This window comes from Fusarium flagelliforme (assembly GCF_020744385.1).
Source record: "Fusarium flagelliforme strain FIESC 12 MPI-CAGE-AA-0113 chromosome Unknown B0J16scaffold_3, whole genome shotgun sequence".
Classification (NCBI taxonomy): domain Eukaryota; kingdom Fungi; phylum Ascomycota; class Sordariomycetes; order Hypocreales; family Nectriaceae; genus Fusarium; species Fusarium flagelliforme.
In genome coordinates, this window is record NW_025763505.1 from 4,235,725 (window position 1) to 4,255,015 (window position 19,291).

Consider the following 19,291-nt stretch of genomic DNA (forward strand, 5'->3'; position numbering starts at 1 on the left):
GACGCAGAGTCCAAGGGGCAGGGTAACCTCTAGCAAAAGGCTGAAGCTGGGGACGCACAAGATAATAGTAAGCTTTGGTCAAAGAAAGTGCACACAACTCTTGAGATGCATGTTGGAGTAACAGGAACAGGCAATTCAAAGTACCAAAAGAGGCGCTTGTGGCGGACACGACTGGATCATGGAGGTATGTCTGCCGTGCCGTGCCGTGCCTTATGGAGGGGAGGGGATCGAGCTCCAGCTTCTTTGCAGTGTCGATCCGATGGCCGGGCAGCTCAGGCGGGGTCTGGAGGGATAAGATCACTAACGAGACATTGCTTTTTTTGCAGAGATGTCTAAGCAATAAATCTGCAATATTGAAAGCCAATTGCAATTGTACACATCACCGTTGATAGATACCGTGTTGCCAGGAGGACTGGAACTCTGAGGTTGGAATCATGAATGCGAGGAATGAAGTCAAGCCAGTGGCAAAACAACCTGACAGGAGAGGAGAGCTTCAGAGTACAGAACAGTTGTACAAAGTCTACTCCACCAAACGGATACCCGCACAACACGATGGAACTCAGATGCAAGCAGCCATATAAATTAGGTTCAGTGCATATGTATGTCTTTAACTGCTGTGCTTGATTATTCCTATAACTGAAGATCATAGCGGGCAAAAGCAAAGCAACATTGAAAAGTCGGTAAGCTAATAACCGGTATTAGTAAGGAAAAAAGAAACTCAACTCCTCATCGTATGTAATGCGTGCGCTTCAAGTTCGGTTGTTTCAGACAGATTGGTTGAGTTTTTTCCATGCACTATGTATGTACGTACAACACATTTTGTGGTCTTGAGGACCTGGACCCGAAGAAGGCATTAACGAAACGCACATCATGAAACGTGTGATGGGCCAACAAGAGGATCTTCTCCCTTGCTTCGGTAGAACATCGCTACCGTATCTGCGTATATCCTGAATGCTACTGTTATGCGAGTACAGTAGAACAACGCCTCCATTTACAGCGTAACTTTATCAGCCCAATCATCTAGGGTTAGACACACTCACAACAGTTGGCCGAAAGATTCCATCATGAAACCAACGACCCTGAAAAGATATTCAATGCAAGTGTGAGAAAGGGGTCTAGTTCAGTGGACTTGGCTGCATGGATCGGTTTCGAGTGCAGGGGTCTCGATGGTTTTGACTGGAGCTTGTCACGACCACGTCCCTGGAACTTCAATTTCCCTCGAATATGAATTGAGTGAGCATCAGACAACCTCTCTTTAACTTGTCACTATCTCATAACCGTTACCAAGCTTATCCAAGGGCTGACATTACTGGCACTACCTTGTTAATGTCGGTGTCAGCTTATAAACCCAATATCAGACTTAGACTCGTATCCAAGTATAACCTCATGCAACCTTCACGATATTGACTTCACCCAGCCTTGTAGTAGTAGCAGTAGATAAATCTCACTCACCAGTCAGACGACCGCGGCATATCCCGTTCCATGTTTCTGTCACTCAGCTGATCACTTCCCTTGACAGCCAGCGAGGCATATCTTGAAACCCCAGCTCCATCACCTTCGCTTGTTTCAAGTTGCCTCTTCTCAAAGTATGGATAATCTCTTCGCTACAATATCCCTTTGCGGCCGTTTTCACTCTACAGCAGCAAAAGACTCTTCTTACAACCAACGCAGATCACCACAACTTCTGTCTTTTAGCCGATTCCATCAAGTTTCATGTCTGTACCCTTTTAGCCAGCGGCAGTTTGACAAGTATCAGCCTTCCCTCCTTGATCATAAGCGCGCCCGGCAACTTACACCGGATCTTCAAAATTGGATCTCACAAATGTAACACCTGCAGCCAAGCATCACTGTAGTAGTCGTAGTCTATATAATCAAATCTTATAGGCACTAAGCCTGACAAGCTTTCATCTCAAAACCCCGTCTTCATGATGGGTTTCCTAATTGAGCGCCTGGCAGTCTGAAGATTTGCTTGTTTTTAGAGAACGACCAGCAAGTGACTCACTTGAGGTTGTCTATGCTTTAAGAGTTTAGATGCTCGCAAGCTAATCCTTGTTAGAGCAACGACAGCAGCTGATATTGAGGCACGGATATCTGACAACCGGCAGCTGTTGAGTGATGATTCTCAAAGTGCCTCGTGTTGTTTCTGGTTGACACTTGATCTAAGCTAGAACCAACCAAGAAGTCAAAATGAGGCCAATGCCAATTTAGTGAATATTACCATGCTTTCTAGGGTAACATATGAGGCCCTTTCCTACATAGTGATCCCATCAAAATCGTTTTAATGTTACTGACACCGCATTACTGACCCTGGAGCTTCGTCGTTCTAGACAACATTTAATAGATTGCTTGCTTCTGGAGATGTCAACAACATAGGGCTCGGACCCGACTCAGGCAGAATCATGAATACGCTGTCACATGATAGATTGACTCGATACAAGCTACTCATGCTAAAATAAAACTGGCGAATGTATCCGCGTGTTATGAATCATCTTGAAACGCGATCGCAGACTTGCGATAGCGCTTAAAAATTTGATGATATCACAATTCTTGTGACAATCGCTGTACCAACACGTCTCATGTCATGATGATCAATAACAGTTTGTGAACTCAAACAATTATTTGGCCTTGGATTGATGTGATTATGGCGGCCATTTGGTATCAAACTCGTGTGTCAACTTTTGTCTAACCCAGTAACAGAACCTCTCAAACGCCCTCTCCTAGTCTTCAGCACGCTGTTTCGCTAACCTCGTTATTTCTTCTTGTCACCGACCATCTTCCTGACCTTCTCGAGCAATATGGAACTCTCCCTGCCAAGCTTCTTGTTGCCATCGCGATCTCTCGTCTTGGCCATAGCCTTCTTGAAGCGCTCCCTCTCAGCAATCTTCTGCTCGCGCTCCTCGCGCCTGCGCTGAAACTCGGCCTCTCGAGCCTCTTGCTCCTGGCGACGTTGCTCCGCCTTGGTGAGTTGCTTTTCGTAGTAGCCAGGTCGTCGGGTGCGCCGTCTGTTGCCATCAGGATTGTGCTCGCCAACTGAGTTCTCCTGTGCCTTTGCCTCATCTGCCAGCATGAGATGTCGCGTGGGGTGCATCACCTCGGCCTCTTGCTCTGGTTGCTTTGTCTCGCCATCGCCTGCCTCATCACCCTCCTCCTGAACAGGCTGGATTGGCTTTGCAGGTTGCGCATTTTCTTGTTCACGAGCCTTAATCTTCGCATAAGCCTTCTTGACCTTTGCCTTGTGAATCAACTCCTTCTTGACTTTGGTGACTGTGTGATAAAAAGTGTAAGTATGCGATGTGAATGAAAATTTTAACAGGAGAATGCGACAAACCTTTTCGTCGCCAGGGACCGTCTGGCAAATTCTCAGGACCGACTCTGAAGCCATGCTTAGGCTTACTGGCCTCTGAAGCGGCATCAGCGCCTTCTTTTTGGTGTTTGGGAGCCATGTCTGTGGCTTTGTAAGTCTCTTTATGAGAATTGTAAGTTGTCGTTGATGAGAATTAGGATGGGACTTATGGGGTCCACTTTTGTTCTCGGTGAAGAAGTGGAGCTCACCTCACCTCACCTAGGTACGACAGTACCTATAGTGGAGCCATCCATTCTACTCTGTAATCTGATCCCAAGATTTTGATACATCAACAAGGTACAACAAAGCAAAAAACAAATACTTAGATAATTCAAGCCCAACTGTCGACTTCTATCTATTACCTACGTACATCAAACAGTTGGGCCAGAGTCGCAGTGGCTGTTTCAGACGCTGCTGGTATCTGCTTCGGGTTTACGATGCATTGCCAGGTCACACAGATAAACAAGAAAGCTGATCTATGTATGATTGAACAGCTGTTAACGTCCATAAGAGGCACAGTATCCGCATCATACTGTAAGCTGCTGTCCGTTCCTGGTTCAGCTTGCTTTTTTTTCCTTCTTTACTGTCCGCTTACACGTCAAGACTGCATCACACGGTACAGCAGGGTGCATATCAGGGTTCATTCCAGCCGCGCTAAACGTGAGTCTCCGCAAGGGACTGGCTTCTGTTACTGGAGCTTAGTTTTTAGCGTAGTGAAAAGTTTCCTCTTTTGCCGTGTCTTGTGAGTAGCAAAATGGAGTTCACTTGAGATGCTTCATCGTAGACCAAACCAGAAACGTCGTTAGCAGGTCGTGACATATCTGGGGCCATTGAGGATGACTCCACTAGGGAATTGTAGTGATCACGAAAGGGTTTGAAGGGATATTATTTAATAATAAAGATATGAAAGTCATGAACAGGTAAAGAATGTGGATGTAAATCAAATTGAATACATATTCCTTGGTCAGGGTTCAGATAACTAACTGCTGTATCCGTCTATACTGCCCAGCGTTAGGCAAGGTAGGCTTGTAAAATGGGCTTTTTAGGGAATGATTCACGCTCTTTCACCGCCATCGGCCCCCATTTGATGATGGAATTAACGTCCCCGTCGTATCATTTACCTCGATGGACCCTGCCGTTTTTGCCCGCCTCGCTTTTACTTGCTCTTGCTCTATCTTACAACTTCTACCTACCAACTTTTGACACGATCAACTTGAAATCGCGTGATCGTTTCTGTCTCCTACTTTAATACAACTAATTCCCTCTCTTCGCCCTGTTCCTCCTTGTCTTTTATCGCATTCCTTTGACCTCTCCAGGGGAAGACGGGACCGATTAGACTCTCCATCGTCGCTCTTGAACTGTCGTCATATCGGTGGATGACGTCCCACGATCCCAGATTCCCCATATTCAGCTTCGCTTTTTCTCGATTTTAGGTGACCCACGCCGTGCCTGACTCTAGACAGTTCCTCATGGCTTGCATGGCATGATATATCATACCCTTGTCTACCAATCCACTTGGCCAAACTTCTTGTAACCCCGGCCGGTTCTTTCGGTACATACAGTACGATAAATTGATCTGATCTGCAAGACACCCCAACCTCAATATCGGCAACCAACGCCCTGTTAATGACGATTATTTCAAAACCCAAACCACCTTTCGGCTTCTTCTTTCTTACACATTAATGACGGATTTTGCTCAAACACCGCACGGCTGCTGTTACAGCTCTCAAATATCGCCGTCATGCCTATCTTCCAGGCCGATTTATATAGTCACGAACCTGAATCCGAACCGGAATTTATTGAACCAACGCCAATCAATGTGGCTTCCTCTGGACTGAGACGACTCTCAGAGGAAAGCATCCGTACTGAGCTGTGTGAAGGGCCCATCCCGGACAGCCCACCACGATCCAAAACACCCGAAAGAGTCGAAGGCGTCGAGAATGCGATATCGGATCGAGCTTCTTTGATCGAGAGACTCAAGAGAGCGCAATCTCCCCCGACATGGATTCCAAACCGCCACGTGCGTTACGACTCTATTTTGTGTGCTCGAGTGTTTGCTAACACTGTCCATACAGCTTGAGTCTGTAGTACAACATCCAAACTCCGATATCGAGACAAAGTTTCCCCAAACGCCTATCGAACCTTCAACTTTACTTACGCCTGCTCAAATAACACCCGAGAAGACCGATTCTCAAGCCGATTTCGACAACAGATTGCGCGATGGCCTCAGTATTGAACGACCGAGATCGGCACTTCACAGTGGTAACTTCACCGAAGAAGAAGCAGTAGCCAAGGGCCGTACCACACCAGCCGGTAGGCCGCATAATGGTCGATATCCTGCTCCAGCAGAAACCCCATGGATTGCGACTTCACCCCCTAGACATTACACGCCGTTCCAGCACGACAAAGGAGTACCATTTTCAGCAAGTGCAGAGAGTTTCCAATCGACCAACTCACCTCTGTCTTCATCTTTGTCGTCGAGTTTTGTATATAAACCGCCTACTAGCCCTCTAGTACAAGCTCAGAGCTCTGAGGAGCACGATATGTCTCTGCCAACTGACCCATTCAGTTTTACCGGATATATTGGAACGAGTCGCTATAGGGCACATTCGACAGCTTCATCACCTTGGATGTCTCCCTCGCCGAGATATTCACTACCACAACGTGTATCTTCATATCGAAGAGAGGCGTTTCCATACCAGGCGCACCAGCCTCGGAGGTCGCTAACTTCAACTCCAAGTTTCATGCAACCTGGCGCCTCACCACCGACACCAGCATTTCTTCGGCCGCGCAGGTCTTCCGTGGCGGCAGAGGCATCACCACTTCAGCATGCATCTATGGTTGGCTCCTATGAAGAGAGTATTCTTCGAGGTCGCATGTCGACAACCCCTTCCAAGCCACTAGACTTTGTCGCACAGATCGGCGTTTTGGGAAAGGGCAAATGCAAGTCTAGTCTGAAGTGCCCACCTCATGTCAGTCTCTCATTCCCAGCTGTGTACTATAGTTACGGCAGCACATCACACGGACGGTCCAACATAGATGATGGCCCGAGCCCGTATGTCGGCCAAATCGATCTTGAAAATGGACTGCCCAATCCAGATGACGAACATCGAGCAAAGAAGAAAGCACAGAGTCGATACGCAGAAAGGAAACCAGTCGAGGATGTGATGGACATTGGCCTTGAGAACCAGAGTTCTGAGCATATCCCACGTCGAAATTCTCGGGCCGTTCGCCGATCCGGCTCTGTGGCTGCAAAAGCCCCTCCAGGCGGAAGTTATCGAATTCCGGAAAAGGGGCAAATTCAGATCATTGTCAAGAACCCGAATAAGACTGCTGTGAAACTCTTCCTGATCCCGTACGATCTTACGGGTATGGAACCAGGGACCAAGACGTTTGTGCGTCAGCGCAGCTATTCAGCTGGGCCCATCATCGATAATGCCCCTGCCACAGCTGGGGCAAACACTGATGACCGCCCTATCCTGAGGTACCTCGCTCATCTGCACATTTGTTGTCCTGCAAAGGGTCGGTACTACCTGTACAAAAGCATCCGGATCGTCTTTGCGAACCGTGTCCCTGACGGGAAGGAGAAGCTCAGGAACGAAACAACATGGCCAGAGCCTCGCTATACTCCTTATAAACCAATTCGGGTCATGAATCCACCTTTACCTGCGCAGTCTGGCCCTGCTGCTATGCTAGCTACGGAGAAGGCTCTTCGCAGACGAAGCGTTGGCTTCTTTCCGGGGCCTTCCCGGACTTTCGACGGTATGGAAAACATGTTCCCTGCCAACAATTCTCCATCTGGAGGCTCTGCTGGTGGCAACACCTTACCAGTCGATCCGATTCCCTTCTATCTTCCCGCTCATGCACGAACGAATAGCGATATCAGCGATAGCACAAACACTACTGCTGTCCTTGGTAACGATGTCCAATCTCCTGGGTCGACCCAAGTCAGTCGCCCTTCAACCAAGGATTCGAATACCGGTCAATCATCAGAACCCGCGCTTTATGAGAAGCTCAACAAAGGAGAGCCGGGATACGGCGGCAATGCCTTTGCTCTTAATAGATCGGGTTCACTCGGTGGCGCTGAGGGCTTACTCTCGCAGCGCTTGCGTTCACTTGGGGTTAAGCAACCCTCTCCCCCGGAAACACCTCGTGGGGATGATATGTCTCCCTAGACAAAAGCTACTGCACTCTACAAATGACAGCATGAACATACATGCTTTACTGTACATAAATCCTGTCACAGCACGGGCATTCACATTGTTAGAAATTTTCAAGCTGGGATAGAGATCAGAGCATTGATTGCTCCAAGTCGCGTTGTTACTGTTTATTCGGCTGTGCTGAACATGGGAATTGGGCTTGGGTAGGAGTTGAAGTGTTTTCAGGGCGTTTTTTTGGAGTATCTGGATACCAGGCAGACTATGTAACCAAGGTTTAGATAGGCAATTGAATCTACTGCAACATACGCCTTTATGCTGATGCGAATCAGCATTTCCATACGTTTGATCCATAGGACATCTCTTGCAACAATGCTTTAGGGTATTCAAACTCATAACTTGACATTTGTATCATACAAGTGGTCGAAGAAACCTCCGAAGAGCTATTCATACATAATCTATTTTACATTTTCATTCATCATCAGCCTGCTTGTTTCGCAACTTTTGCATCTTTGCGGCCTCCGCCGGATTCTTATCGAGGTAATGTGTACGACGGGCGACTGGCTGCCTCCTCGTGCCAGACTGCCTTCTCGCGCCATGACGACGCTGATCATATCGATCCCAGAACTTATTCCAGTAAGCAAACTGCTCGCGAGCTACTCGGACATCCACGTCCTCTTGGCCCATGGCCGAAGCCTTGATCTCGATGTCTCTTCTGAGATCGTGGGGCAGCCACTTTTGCCGCTTCTTCTCTTTCAGCTTCTCATCATAACCCTTCTTGCGTGTAAGATACCAATCTTTCGCGAATTGGTTGACCTTGGCCTGCAGGTCCTGCTTCCACTTTACCCTGTCGACAGGCTCGCCTGGTGTTCCAAGGCTTTGCTCGCTCTTCTTTTGCTTTGCCAGTTGTCTCTGCAGATTGTCTCTGACCTTCAGCAGCGACAGATAAGGCAGACTCTGCAGTATACTGTCGAGTTCACTAGGATCAACCTCCTTGCCGTTGACAGTATACTTTGTAGGTATAACATCAACCTCTGATGTGGTGAAGGCGTGGTGCAGACGGGGGTACTTCTCCTTGACTGTAGAGAGAAGACGAGAGACATTTGGATCCCAGGCAGCCATCTTGCGCATCTCCAGCCACTTCTGCTGTAATCGCAGGACAAGTCTTGGAGGCGCTGACAACATGCGAGAGTTCTCTCTCTTGTGTGGGATATCTCGTTTGAAGCCCCAGCCGTCCCAAGTTGGCATGAGCAATGTCTCGCACCAGTACATAGCACGATCCCACTTGCCCAGTTCAGAGAGGTTGCTGATAACGACGACCCAGTTTTCTCGGGTAAGCTTGAAGCCTGCTGCAATGACTTTGTCGATAACATCGCTCAAGCCTGCTCCGTCGTTCTTCTCTCCATACACGCGTGCCACTACATTTACGACGCGAGACAATTCATACTCAGTACCAGTAGCAATACCTTCTCCTGAGCGTTTCCGGCTCGAAGCATAAACGTCTGCCCAGGTCTTCTCCCAAAGTTCCAAGACCCTGTCGTAGTTCTCATCCATGTAATGCGCATGCATCAAAGCAGACATGATGTCAGGCGGAAATTGGTTGGTCTGATACTGGGGGAAGATCTGAACGAACAAGCCCATCATTTCTTCGATCGAGATGAATTCTCGAAGTTCGACAAGTAAAGCAATTGCTCGGCCAATTTTAGGAGTTGATCGCATGAGATCTGCAATGTTTCCGGCATCGGCGAAGTCTTCAGGTGCAGATTCGCTTGACTTAGCAGCCGCGGCCGCCTGTCGGAAGTATTCAACGAGTTCATTCGCTAGATACCTCGTTCGGTCGGCGCCTGGCTTCTTCTTGTTGGCATGAGTAACGAGAGCAACTAAAGCATTGAAAGTTATAGGCAGCTCTGATTTCTGGAGTTGTTCAAAAAGAGTCTCCACGACTGGAGACTCTCCGAGTCGTGCGGCTGCAGCCATGACAATGGCATAATGATCAGGCGTGACCAGAAACAAATGTTCACTGACAGCACGCTTCAAAAGCGCGTGTGCCGCAGGAATTCGGTTGACCCTGACGAGGGCTTGGAGAAGGAATTCGTACGTCTCGTGATCCCACTCAACTCCAAGTTGTTTCATCTGCTTGAGTAGTTCATACACCTTTGTAATCTTTCCTTCAACGCCGTTGTAATTCAGCAGTTGGTTCCAGATGGCTTGCGAAGCAATCTTGCGGTTGGTCATTTCAATGCACAAACTCTCCGCCGCAGAGAGTTGACCGCTTCGACAGTAAGCTACTACCAAAGACAGTCCCATCTCCTTTGAGATTGGTACACCTTCATGCTGAGATCTGGTGAAGTATTCCAGAGTTGTGTCCAGGTCACCCTTCTTGGAGCTCATCGCCATGACATGAGCATAAGTGTAAGAGTCTGGCTGGTGTTGGCTTGCGATTTGATCGAACAAATCCAAAACACCGTCGTAGTCATTGGTTCTCATGTAAGCCTTGAGCAGTGTGTTCCAGATATCGAGATCGGGTTGAACATTGTACTCCTTGACCATCCTTTCCATCTCCTTCTTAACGCCCACGATATCTCCTATTTGAGCATAGACGTTGATCGTGCTTCTGAATCCTCGGGGTTCCTGAATTACCTCGGGGTACTCCTTCGCGAACTGAGCCCAGAGCTTCTTAACTGATGGCACATCTCCTTTTGATGCATAGTATTTTAGAAACTTTTCGTATCCCCATTGATTCAAACCGCCTTTGATTCGAACCCAGTCTTGATGCAATTCTTCCAATCTAGCTGTGTTCCTTGGAAAATTCACTTTGAACAAGCCGCGGTACACTGCCATGGTAGGCGCTGCATCTGGCAATAGTCGTTGCTTTTGATAAATGGCGGGGAGCTGTTCCATTGTGTATCGATCTTCTAGTTTATCGTACCAGCGATTAAACATGGTGTTCATATATGTGTTATATTCGAAGTTATCGCCAAGAGCCTCGAGAATGATGCTTGCCTGAGCCGGGGGACATGGCTCTCGTAGCGCCAATGTAGCGAAGAATCTCCGAAGTGCAGACAAAGCTCTCTTGGCAACCACGTCCTTCTGGATTTCCTTATGTTGATCTTTGCCCTCGCCGACCAGGTAGGCTCTGAAAGCAAAGTAGAGGTCTCCCTTTTTCTTGAGGGACCCAAGCTGCTGCAAACGTCCCACATTCGGCTTTGCATCGGGAGTCCTTCTGATCATCCTCTTGTAATATGAAGTCCAAACATCCAGGGCAACTGGCCAGTTCCGCGAGTTAATGGTATCTGCCATCAGAAATTCTAGGCCGTGGCTGAACCCCCCAGTCTCTAATCCTGTTTTGAGAGTTTCCACGGCTCCTGGCAGGTCTCCGGATCGCAAAAGGAGGAGGATGGCTGCGGACAAGAGTTCATCGGTCCACTCGGGCGTGGGGATCTGACGAAAGACCGAGAGAGCTCGTCCTGTCTCAACGATACTGTGGGAGCGGGAAAGATAATTGACGAGAGGGCCACGCACAAGACGCCGTTGCTCGGTATCCATCCCAGAGTATATATCCCAAGCTTGCTGAAAGTGACGTCCCTTGGTGCCCATAATCTTTTGGAGCAGTTCCAAATCCGTCTGGCCTCCTTTCGGTATTATTGCCTCTGTGCCAACCCATATATTTGTGTCACCCTCCGGGTCTAGATCCTGGGTTTTCGAGTCCTTGTTGGGCCAACCAACTTCATCTGTCGTTGTCTCGTCATTGCCGGGTGGTGGTGTTATTGACGAGTAAGTTCGTCTACTCGGGACAATCGCCGTTCGTTGCGCATTTTGAGGATTCGGTAGGTCAGGGTACAGACGGCGTAAGAGAGGTATAGTCGAGGTAGGATATAGGAAGTCGAGCATCAAAACCGAGGCGAAGAGGTTCGCTTGGAGCTGCTGTGTTTCCGGTTCGGGAGTCGCAGCCCCAACTGGTTTTATTGAGCCAGGGAGAGAGCTGGAAATATCGATAGCGGCGGCGCCATGTTGCCAGAAGCCTGTATGTAGCTTTTGAGATCGATTCGAGGACCTATGGATTATCCGTTGAAGGCCGCGCGACTCCAAAGCCGCAGCGGTTCGTTCGAGCATTTGCGCCAGGCGGAGAGTGTGGATTAAGTCGTAGAGTTGAGAATACACGCAGTCATGCTTGGTGGCAAGCAGACAGAAAGGTGAAGCAGGTCGAGCTGCAGGGATCCAAAAGGTTGTAAGGGAAAGAACAAGAGCCGTTATTAATTGTGATGTACACACGGCAAAGCCGTAGAAGAGAGAGGAATGGTATCCAGAGAACGCCCCAAGACACCGAATGCTCCAGTCGCTATGTTGAGGCAACAAAAAAAGTTGAGCTGGAGACCTAGCAAATATCGATGTCGTTAACATCAGTCCATATCCACCATCAAAAAAGTGCTTAGGGTGACATCTGACCAATCAGAGAGCTTATACTGAAGCGAATTACGGAGCCGACCGTTGCACTTCAGGTCCAGATCATCATTGATTTTACCTGCACTTTAGACTACCCTCAGAGTAAGAGACGAAATAATTCAGTTACTTTGTACCAGCCTAGGAAGGGACGCATTTAGGTTACTTTGTTATAGTAGTCTAAGCCTTAGTGGATAATTCTTCATAGAACTACTACAATGATGGCAGTATCAAATTTGAGAATTTCATCAATTTATTTGATTGGATGAAATAAATAAGGATATATGTATTATCCTTCAACCGCCTCATAAACAATAAGTAGAATATCTCATCCAATTCTCCCAGCGCCGTCTTATTCATAGCTAAGTAAATACCCAAATTCAAGTCAAGAGATCTCAATTTCTTGATAACAAATGAAACTCCATATGCAACCAGTTTAATAGCAGGACACAATCTTGTGAATGCGAGATAACCAGCTCTCAGCGCAGTGCAACGCAACGCAACGGAAACAGAAAATCAACAAGGACACATCCCGTCATCGTACAACATGGATTAAGTATATAGGTATCGGTCTGGTTTCCGGTTTTTTTCGTCTTTATACATCTGATCGTGGGGCAGGGGTAATGGATACCAGAATCGAAAGTTGAAAGTGGTTCCTTCAAATAGGTAGTATTATCGAATATTAAGCGTCCGACTTTACTTCGTCGGCTGTGTCAGACGACGAGGCTCGGACCTCGTTCCGCAACCCGGACAGACCATCGGTGAGCTGTTGAGATCCAAGCTCCATCTCCAACCGAGGGCCCCGGCTCTGGCTCCGAGTTCGCTGCCTTCGACGAGCAGGTCGATGCTGCTGGAGCTGCTGTTCAATGGGGGATGAAACTCGGGAAGGGCAATGCTCTCTTCGAAGGCGAGCATGAAGCAGACGGCGTCGGGTTGGAGAAGGTACCCTTCTAGGTGAGGAAGGTCGAGATGTGTAGCTCAAAGCTGGAGAAGCGGCACGACGACGAGAGCGGCCTCGGAGGTTGCTAGACTCGTCTGCTGGTGCAGCTCGGAATGAGCGGACGCTGCCTCGTCGGGTCATGCTTCGTTCTCTCTTACGGCCTCGGACATCGTGGTCGGCAGTTGGGGACATGATGGTAGGTGGCTCAGTGTAGGATGAGGAGCCAGGTGCGGCTCGAGCAGTCATGTTGTGGTTTTTGTTCTTTGGCGAGACTAAGATAAGATATGATGGATGGTAGTTGTTGAGTGGTTGTGAAACCGTAGCAAGTTGTATAGTTGAGAAGGCAGAAGAACAAAAGACCAGGAGAAAAACAACGAGCAGATCGAAAGTAAATATCAGAAAGAACGGTTTCCGGGGTCTGTGATCACTTGAGCAACGACTGGGTAATGGTGGAGGACTGCAGAAGACGTGGCAGTGGTAGGTAGCAGTATGTAAGTTCAAGATGGGCCCAGGGTATTATTTTGTTTAGGTTGCAGAGCGTCCGAGCAAATGGAGGGCCTCGCTCGGCATTTATATAAATAGGTAGCTAACTTATGATAGAAATAAAAAGGGGAAGCAAACAGTTGGGAATGGTTGCTCCGTACATGTACAGTAGTAGCTTAGCTAGGCCAAGGGATTGAAACGAAACCTTGAAGGGAGAAACCGAGTGACCTTGACTTTACAGGGAGGATACGATAGGGTAGTACAGTAATGGAGGTGTCCATGCTCTAGCTCTAGCTTAGAAAAGACCCGCAATGCACTGCAGGACGTTACCTTTAGTGGAGGGGTGCGTGTGCGGCATTGACATCCCGGGGGATGGGGTCCATGTTCAAGTCAAACATCCTTGATAGAAACAGTCTTGGGCCAGTTGATATTCTACTCCATTAGGAGCGTCTCATCTCATGTTTGTTTAAGCAATCAGATGATGGATGGAATGGTCACGGCTCATAATTCGTCCACCCTCACTCGCTTATTTAGACAAGCCCTGGTTGATCTCCTGAATATTTATCTATCTGTTACTACAACAATATTATCTATAAAGATATAGATACTGTATGATAACAAGGCGAAGGATCGCCTCTCTGCCGGCGCTGAACTCTGTTGCTTAGCCTCCTAACGCAGGATCGAACCTTGAATGGCAGCATCTCACTTTACAAGGCGTCAAGGTCTCTTCCATCCAACCCATTTCTTCCTTTCCCCGCGCTGTACTCTCCTGCACGGAGGGGGCCGTTGTACAGTACAGACATACTACTGCACGGCATCTAAGCTGTCTCTGTCCGACAGACTAGTCTGCCTTGTCTTTGGCTTGGCTCTGCCGGTGGCACAACCACCTCAAGACAAATTCATCAGCAAAAAGAAAGATGCTCTGGCTTGGGTTGGTATGGAGAGGCTTTCCCTTAGACAAGCCCTACCCCAGATAGACAAGAACGGCTCTTGATCTCCAGACGATCATAGCCAGACTAGAGCTTACGAAACATAGCAATGCATACCATGACGTATCAGGCTCTACCAAACATGCGCAGTCGTGTCTTGTCCCTGTAAATCATGTCTAAAAGATAAAGGTACAGTACTGTAACTTTGAGAAACACAAGAACCCCTGTGTATCAGCAAGATTGATCGATTATCAAGAAACCTGCAGATGAGGAAAAATATTCCGCTGCAGCTGCAATTGAGTTCCCTTTTTGATGGCGTATAGCCGTCATCATCAGCAGTTTACACACCAGACAATATGTAATGCACCAGGCTTTGGCGCCGGGTACTTGCTTGTTTGCATTTGCAGTTCCCCCCATCACAGTTGCACGCGATCAGAGGATTTTGTTAGCGCCCAGGGCACTTGAGATGCAACCTTCGTTGGTTCAGCCCTGGTTCGGTACATTAGCTTCGCCTCTCGAGTTGGTGGCGCTCTTTTGAAGATTCCCTTTCATTCCCGTTGATCTAGGGGAAGGGAAACAATAGGTACAAGGGAGACTTTGCACTTCCAGCAGCATCTAGCTAAATCTTGGCTTGTTCCAAGTGAGCAGCCAACTTGCAGAAATCTGTCATGTAATGTAACACAAAAGGCCGAGACCTCTTGTCCAACGTTCTCCCGTAGCATAGCGGAACGATGATGATTCTAAAAAGGTTGCCTCAAAGTCAAAGTAACAGACTAAAGGGAAAGTAAGAATGTCCGCTTATTCTGCCATGCGGGAAATGGAATGGGAATTGTAAAGTATGTATATCGGACTCCGGTCATGATAAAGTTTCCTTCATGACTGACTGATAGATATGGAGGGTTGATTGCCTGTTCTTGTGAGCGGAGTCAAATGTCCGGAACCCCGTCTGTTCCGTATCCTCTTCCGGAGCTTTCGGCGCCGGGAGGACCACTGACCACTCAACCATGCCGTGCTAGCTAACAGTCATTGATAGGTAGTGCAATGGAGAAAAGAGAAAAGGCATAGCCAAGCTCCAAGCCAATTTAAAAGCATAAACTCGAATCCGCATTTGTTCATATCAAAAGTCTATTAAGTTCCTGCGCGTTCCTGATGAGCAAAGATCAACCAATTGCTTACTGTACTTGTCCTCAAAGCCAATGGATCTCCCTTATTCCATTGTTGTTGTTGTTTTTAGATCATTCTTTTACCCCTAGTTTTCAGTTCCAGTGCCTGTTCCGGGCTTCTTCTTCGCTGGCTTGGCTGGGTTTAGGGAGACTCAGGGGTACGTATCCACCAACCAAGCTCGGCCCCAGTTCCAACGCGGAGGCTGCAGTCAAGTGGAGGAAGCCCGTGGCTTTTTGGCCTGGCCTGTCACAAGCTTGAAAGCATGACAACTTCAAACTGGCACCATCGTCATCCTGCAACCGGCTTCCTTTTGGTTGTTACTGTCAACGAGAGCGCGTTATCCTGTTGTTGATGTACTTCTCTTCTTCATCTTCCTAGATCTCCTTTTCTTCTTCTTCTCATTCCTCTTTATCCCTTCTTTTAACCTAGATACTTACATTTACTCCTTTTTCCCGAAACGGGCAACAACAACAATTCAAACTCCGTGAACCCATTTATAATCAATCCTTCTTCCGCCCCTCTCGACGATAACGACGCGCGTCTCGAACGAGGAATCATCCGAAATCACGAACATACGTACCTAGCAGCGTGGAATGGCCTTGTCAGTCTCGTGAAATCACATATAATCGCCTCTACATACAATCGCCAATATGCCTCGGTCACGACCCGCGACAACAGGCTATGAACGCCTCGCACAGGCCGACGACTTTAGCGACGACTCCGAAGAGGATCCTCTTACCCAATCATATGCATCTCTCCAGCCCGCAGCCGCTCCCCGATATGGCCCTGTTTCGCAGCCGCGCCATCGCTCCGGCATGGCCAGTCCCAAATCGTTGACCTCATCTTCTCAACCCAAGTTCCGTCACCGTTCAGGAAGCACCGCTGGTGTTGATTTGAAGGCCATTAATGCTCGCCTCGAGCGCTGGGCCGACGAGATTGCGTCGCGTTTTAAGCGCAAGGGCAAGAATCAACATGGCGAAGAGGAGCGTCTTGAAATTCACTATTCTGTCTTTCAGCCTCCTGAGGGTATTCGCCCGGTGACTGCTGAGAGTACCGCAGTGCCGCATGAGGGTGTCATGTCAAAGGAAGAGTTTGAGGTCATTGTCGAAAGCGTAAGGAGCGCTATTCGACAAGAAATTCACCCTAGCATGATTTCGCAGGGCAGCTCCGGCAGTTATTTTGCCCGGAATCCGGATGGCAAGATCGTGGGTGTTTTCAAGCCCAAGGATGAGGAGCCTTACGCAGCAGGAAATCCGAAATGGAACAAGTGGATTCACAGAAACTTGTTCCCGTGCTGCTTTGGACGAGCCTGGTATGTCTTTCCTCGGTCCCTGGCCGAGTACTATTACTGACATCTTCTGCAGTCTTATTCCTAACCTCTCGTACGTAAGCGAGGCAGCTGCATACGTCCTCGATTGTCAACTGAGAACACACCTCGTTCCGTATACCGATGTGGTATGGCTTGCCTCCAAGTCTTTCCACTACCCCTTCTGGGATCGCCGCAAATTCCAACGCAAGAAGACACCTCTCCCTGCCAAGCCGGGCAGTTTCCAGGTCTTCCTGAAAGGTTTCAAGGATGCCAATGTTTTCCTGCGTGAGCATCCTTGGCCAGACCAGTACTGGTCAGGTTTCCGAACAAACGACAACCAAAACAAAAAGAAGAAGAGATGGACCGAAAGCTGCCGCCCTTCAGGAAACGCCACCCCGAATGACGGATACAATAGCGACGACGAAGAAGCTGCTCAGGCCGCGAATCTCTTGGGTCCTGATAATTTCATTTGGACCGAGAACCTCAAGGAGTCGTTACGCGAGGAGCTCGAGAAACTAGTCATTCTGGACTACATAATGCGAAACACGGATCGGGGCCTGGACAATTGGATGATTAAAGTCGACTGGGAGACGGGCAAAGCCTCAATAGCGTCAGATCCCATTCAACTGAACATGGAACCAGTCGCTGAGGAGGAGGGTCCTCGACCTGTTGATCTGTCTCAGCAAGGACCTCGTGCCACAAGAGCATCGTACCCATACAAGCAACAGAGACCGATGAGTGCTTCGAGTCGGAAACACGCCGGAAACGAGCCGGTTATCACTGTTGGAGCTATCGATAATTCATTATCATGGCCCTGGAAGCATCCAGATGCTTGGAGAAGGTAGGCCTGGAGTCAATCAATTCAGTATTATGACCAAACTAACGTATAATTCAGTTTCCCCTTTGGTTGGCTATTCTTGCCCGTGGATCTTATCGGTCGACCATTCTCCCAGAAGACGAGAGACCACTTTCTCCCTCTACTGACATCTACCTCGTGGTGGACGCAAACAGTTCTCTCGCTGAAGAGAGTGTTCCAAATGGATGTCGATTTCCAAGAGCGAATGTTTGCGAAGCAAGTGGCAGTCATGAAGGGACAGGCCTGGAATGTCGTTGAGACGCTCAAGACTCCAGACCATGGCCCTCTTGAACTCACTCGCAGAGCACGAGTTTGTGTTTGGGACGATCTGGTCGATGTGCCTGTTGCGGTTCCTATGCGTAATACGTCTTCAGAAGCCCGCCGCAATCCCCACGTTCGTCAATCGATGGATGAAGCCGACATTGCAAGCTCAGCCCCTGCTAACAACCCTCCAATCGAAGACCTTCTTGGCCTTGCCAGTGCGCCCGCAGATATGCCCCATCCGGGTCGATTCGAACTCTCATCCCCCACCGGAGAAACGGCTCTATCACCAGGCGAGCAAATGTCAAGTGAACCCAACTTCTTGGCCCCAACAGAGCAGGAGCATAGCGGAGATGTGACTGAACGTCCGGCCGTCCGGCCAACTGGAGTTAGGAACAGTTACCAAGGACCAGTTCGCGCACTCAACATGTACGAGCCTGCACGCCAACAAACATCGCGGCAGCAGCGAAGATATTCATTCGCTAATGCCGCTGCTCGTCGCAACAGCAACTCCATTGCACAGCATTACTATGGTGACCATGAAAACTACACCGATGATCTGGAAGGTGATCTAGGATATGCTGCAGCCGAGGGACAAATGGGCAATCAACGAAAGGTCATTGTGGAGCGGCTCGAGGCCGTCAAAAGTAGGAACCCCGTCTTTGAATGCTGGTGAGGGCCTCAAATGTGGCTGCCAGCGCAGGCCTTGGATTGCTTCACGGTATAAACTGTTGATTGCCTTGCGACATTTTATGGGCGTTATGTGCCTGCAATGGTATCCGTTGTCTGTCATACTGTAGATGTTCCCTCCTTGACCGCATGACGTTGCTTTCATGCCAGGGTCGTCTCTAACCCATTCAGGGGTAACTATGTTACATCTGTACGGCATCGACTTCGGCCGCCCATGCAGTTTGTTCGGACATTTGGTTGGCGTTACTGGTTTGGGATTCATGTGCATGATGGTGATTGGTAAGGGCATTGGGAATAAAACAAGGGATAGTGTTTTTTGATACGACATGTTTGTCTCAGTGAAAGCCAATGCATTGTTATCGCTTGGAAAAGAGGGAAGAAAACGAGTACGCAAACGGCGCATGCGGACAAGGCAGGGGATCTAGCTGACATGCATAAAGAATCAGTGACAACAAGCAAGACAGACATGGTGTGGGCAAACGGCGCGGGGCTAACAGTTAGCCGGCCATTGTTTGCTACACAGTACAATTTGGACTTATGGTTCTAGTCTTTACTTTTTGTTACTCTGCATTGACTTTCTTGGGCACGAGGAGAAGTATGCATTATGATGGGTTGGGAACCAAGACTTTGTTATGACAAACCACCAGAAGCTAGAAGAGCCAGAGGTTAAACGAGCTATTTTTCGTGGATGATCATGGTAGCATCCGTTGCAACCCTTG

At 48.5% G+C, this 19,291-nt stretch overlaps 5 protein-coding genes across 5 annotated transcripts; 2 read left to right on the plus strand and 3 right to left on the minus strand.

The window, feature by feature from the left end:
• Positions 1–2,600: 2,600 nt before the first annotated feature.
• On the minus strand, positions 2,601–3,774 carry B0J16DRAFT_339289 (uncharacterized protein). The gene is made up of 2 exons (XM_046127534.1): positions 3,329–3,774; positions 2,601–3,264 (listed from the first exon to the last, which is right to left on the minus strand). The coding sequence occupies exons 1-2, from the start codon at positions 3,441–3,443 to the stop codon at positions 2,750–2,752; spliced, it is 630 nt and encodes a 209-aa protein (XP_045985212.1). The 5' UTR covers positions 3,444–3,774; the 3' UTR covers positions 2,601–2,749.
• A 1,064-nt stretch (positions 3,775–4,838) lies between these two features.
• B0J16DRAFT_112066 (uncharacterized protein) lies at positions 4,839–7,621 on the plus strand. The gene is made up of 2 exons (XM_046121460.1): positions 4,839–5,363; positions 5,419–7,621. Exons 1-2 carry the CDS (start codon positions 5,085–5,087, stop codon positions 7,516–7,518), a joined length of 2,379 nt encoding a protein of 792 aa, XP_045985213.1. The 5' UTR covers positions 4,839–5,084; the 3' UTR covers positions 7,519–7,621.
• Positions 7,622–7,893: 272 nt separating this feature from the next.
• Positions 7,894–11,871, minus strand: B0J16DRAFT_371155 (uncharacterized protein). The gene has a single exon (XM_046130391.1). The coding sequence runs from the start codon at positions 11,611–11,613 to the stop codon at positions 7,972–7,974; it is 3,642 nt and encodes a 1,213-aa protein (XP_045985214.1). The 5' UTR covers positions 11,614–11,871; the 3' UTR covers positions 7,894–7,971.
• A 254-nt stretch (positions 11,872–12,125) lies between these two features.
• On the minus strand, positions 12,126–13,459 carry B0J16DRAFT_339293 (uncharacterized protein). The gene has a single exon (XM_046127535.1). The coding sequence runs from the start codon at positions 13,124–13,126 to the stop codon at positions 12,623–12,625; it is 504 nt and encodes a 167-aa protein (XP_045985215.1). The 5' UTR covers positions 13,127–13,459; the 3' UTR covers positions 12,126–12,622.
• A 2,451-nt stretch (positions 13,460–15,910) lies between these two features.
• On the plus strand, positions 15,911–18,813 carry B0J16DRAFT_112276 (phosphatidylinositol 3 and 4-kinase-domain-containing protein). The gene is made up of 3 exons (XM_046121463.1): positions 15,911–16,768; positions 16,821–17,606; positions 17,661–18,813. The coding sequence occupies exons 1-3, from the start codon at positions 16,107–16,109 to the stop codon at positions 18,556–18,558; spliced, it is 2,346 nt and encodes a 781-aa protein (XP_045985216.1). The 5' UTR covers positions 15,911–16,106; the 3' UTR covers positions 18,559–18,813.
• Positions 18,814–19,291: the final 478 nt, after the last annotated feature.

Bases quoted from the DNA above. Each gene is read 5' to 3' on its own strand.
- B0J16DRAFT_112066 (XM_046121460.1), top strand. From the start codon at position 5,085: ATGCCTATCTTCCAGGCCGATTTATATAGTCACGAACCTGAATCCGAA. The intron at 5,364-5,418 runs GTGCGTTACGAC...CTGTCCATACAG, and splicing joins CATGGATTCCAAACCGCCAC to CTTGAGTCTGTAGTACAACA.
- B0J16DRAFT_371155 (XM_046130391.1), bottom strand. From the start codon at position 11,613: ATGCTCGAACGAACCGCTGCGGCTTTGGAGTCGCGCGGCCTTCAACGG.
- B0J16DRAFT_339289 (XM_046127534.1), bottom strand. From the start codon at position 3,443: ATGGCTCCCAAACACCAAAAAGAAGGCGCTGATGCCGCTTCAGAGGCC. The intron at 3,265-3,328 runs GTTTGTCGCATT...TTTATCACACAG, and splicing joins CGGTCCCTGGCGACGAAAAG to TCACCAAAGTCAAGAAGGAG.
- B0J16DRAFT_339293 (XM_046127535.1), bottom strand. From the start codon at position 13,126: ATGACTGCTCGAGCCGCACCTGGCTCCTCATCCTACACTGAGCCACCT.
- B0J16DRAFT_112276 (XM_046121463.1), top strand. From the start codon at position 16,107: ATGCCTCGGTCACGACCCGCGACAACAGGCTATGAACGCCTCGCACAG. The intron at 16,769-16,820 runs GTATGTCTTTCC...CATCTTCTGCAG, and splicing joins TGCTGCTTTGGACGAGCCTG to TCTTATTCCTAACCTCTCGT. The intron at 17,607-17,660 runs GTAGGCCTGGAG...CGTATAATTCAG, and splicing joins CATCCAGATGCTTGGAGAAG to TTTCCCCTTTGGTTGGCTAT.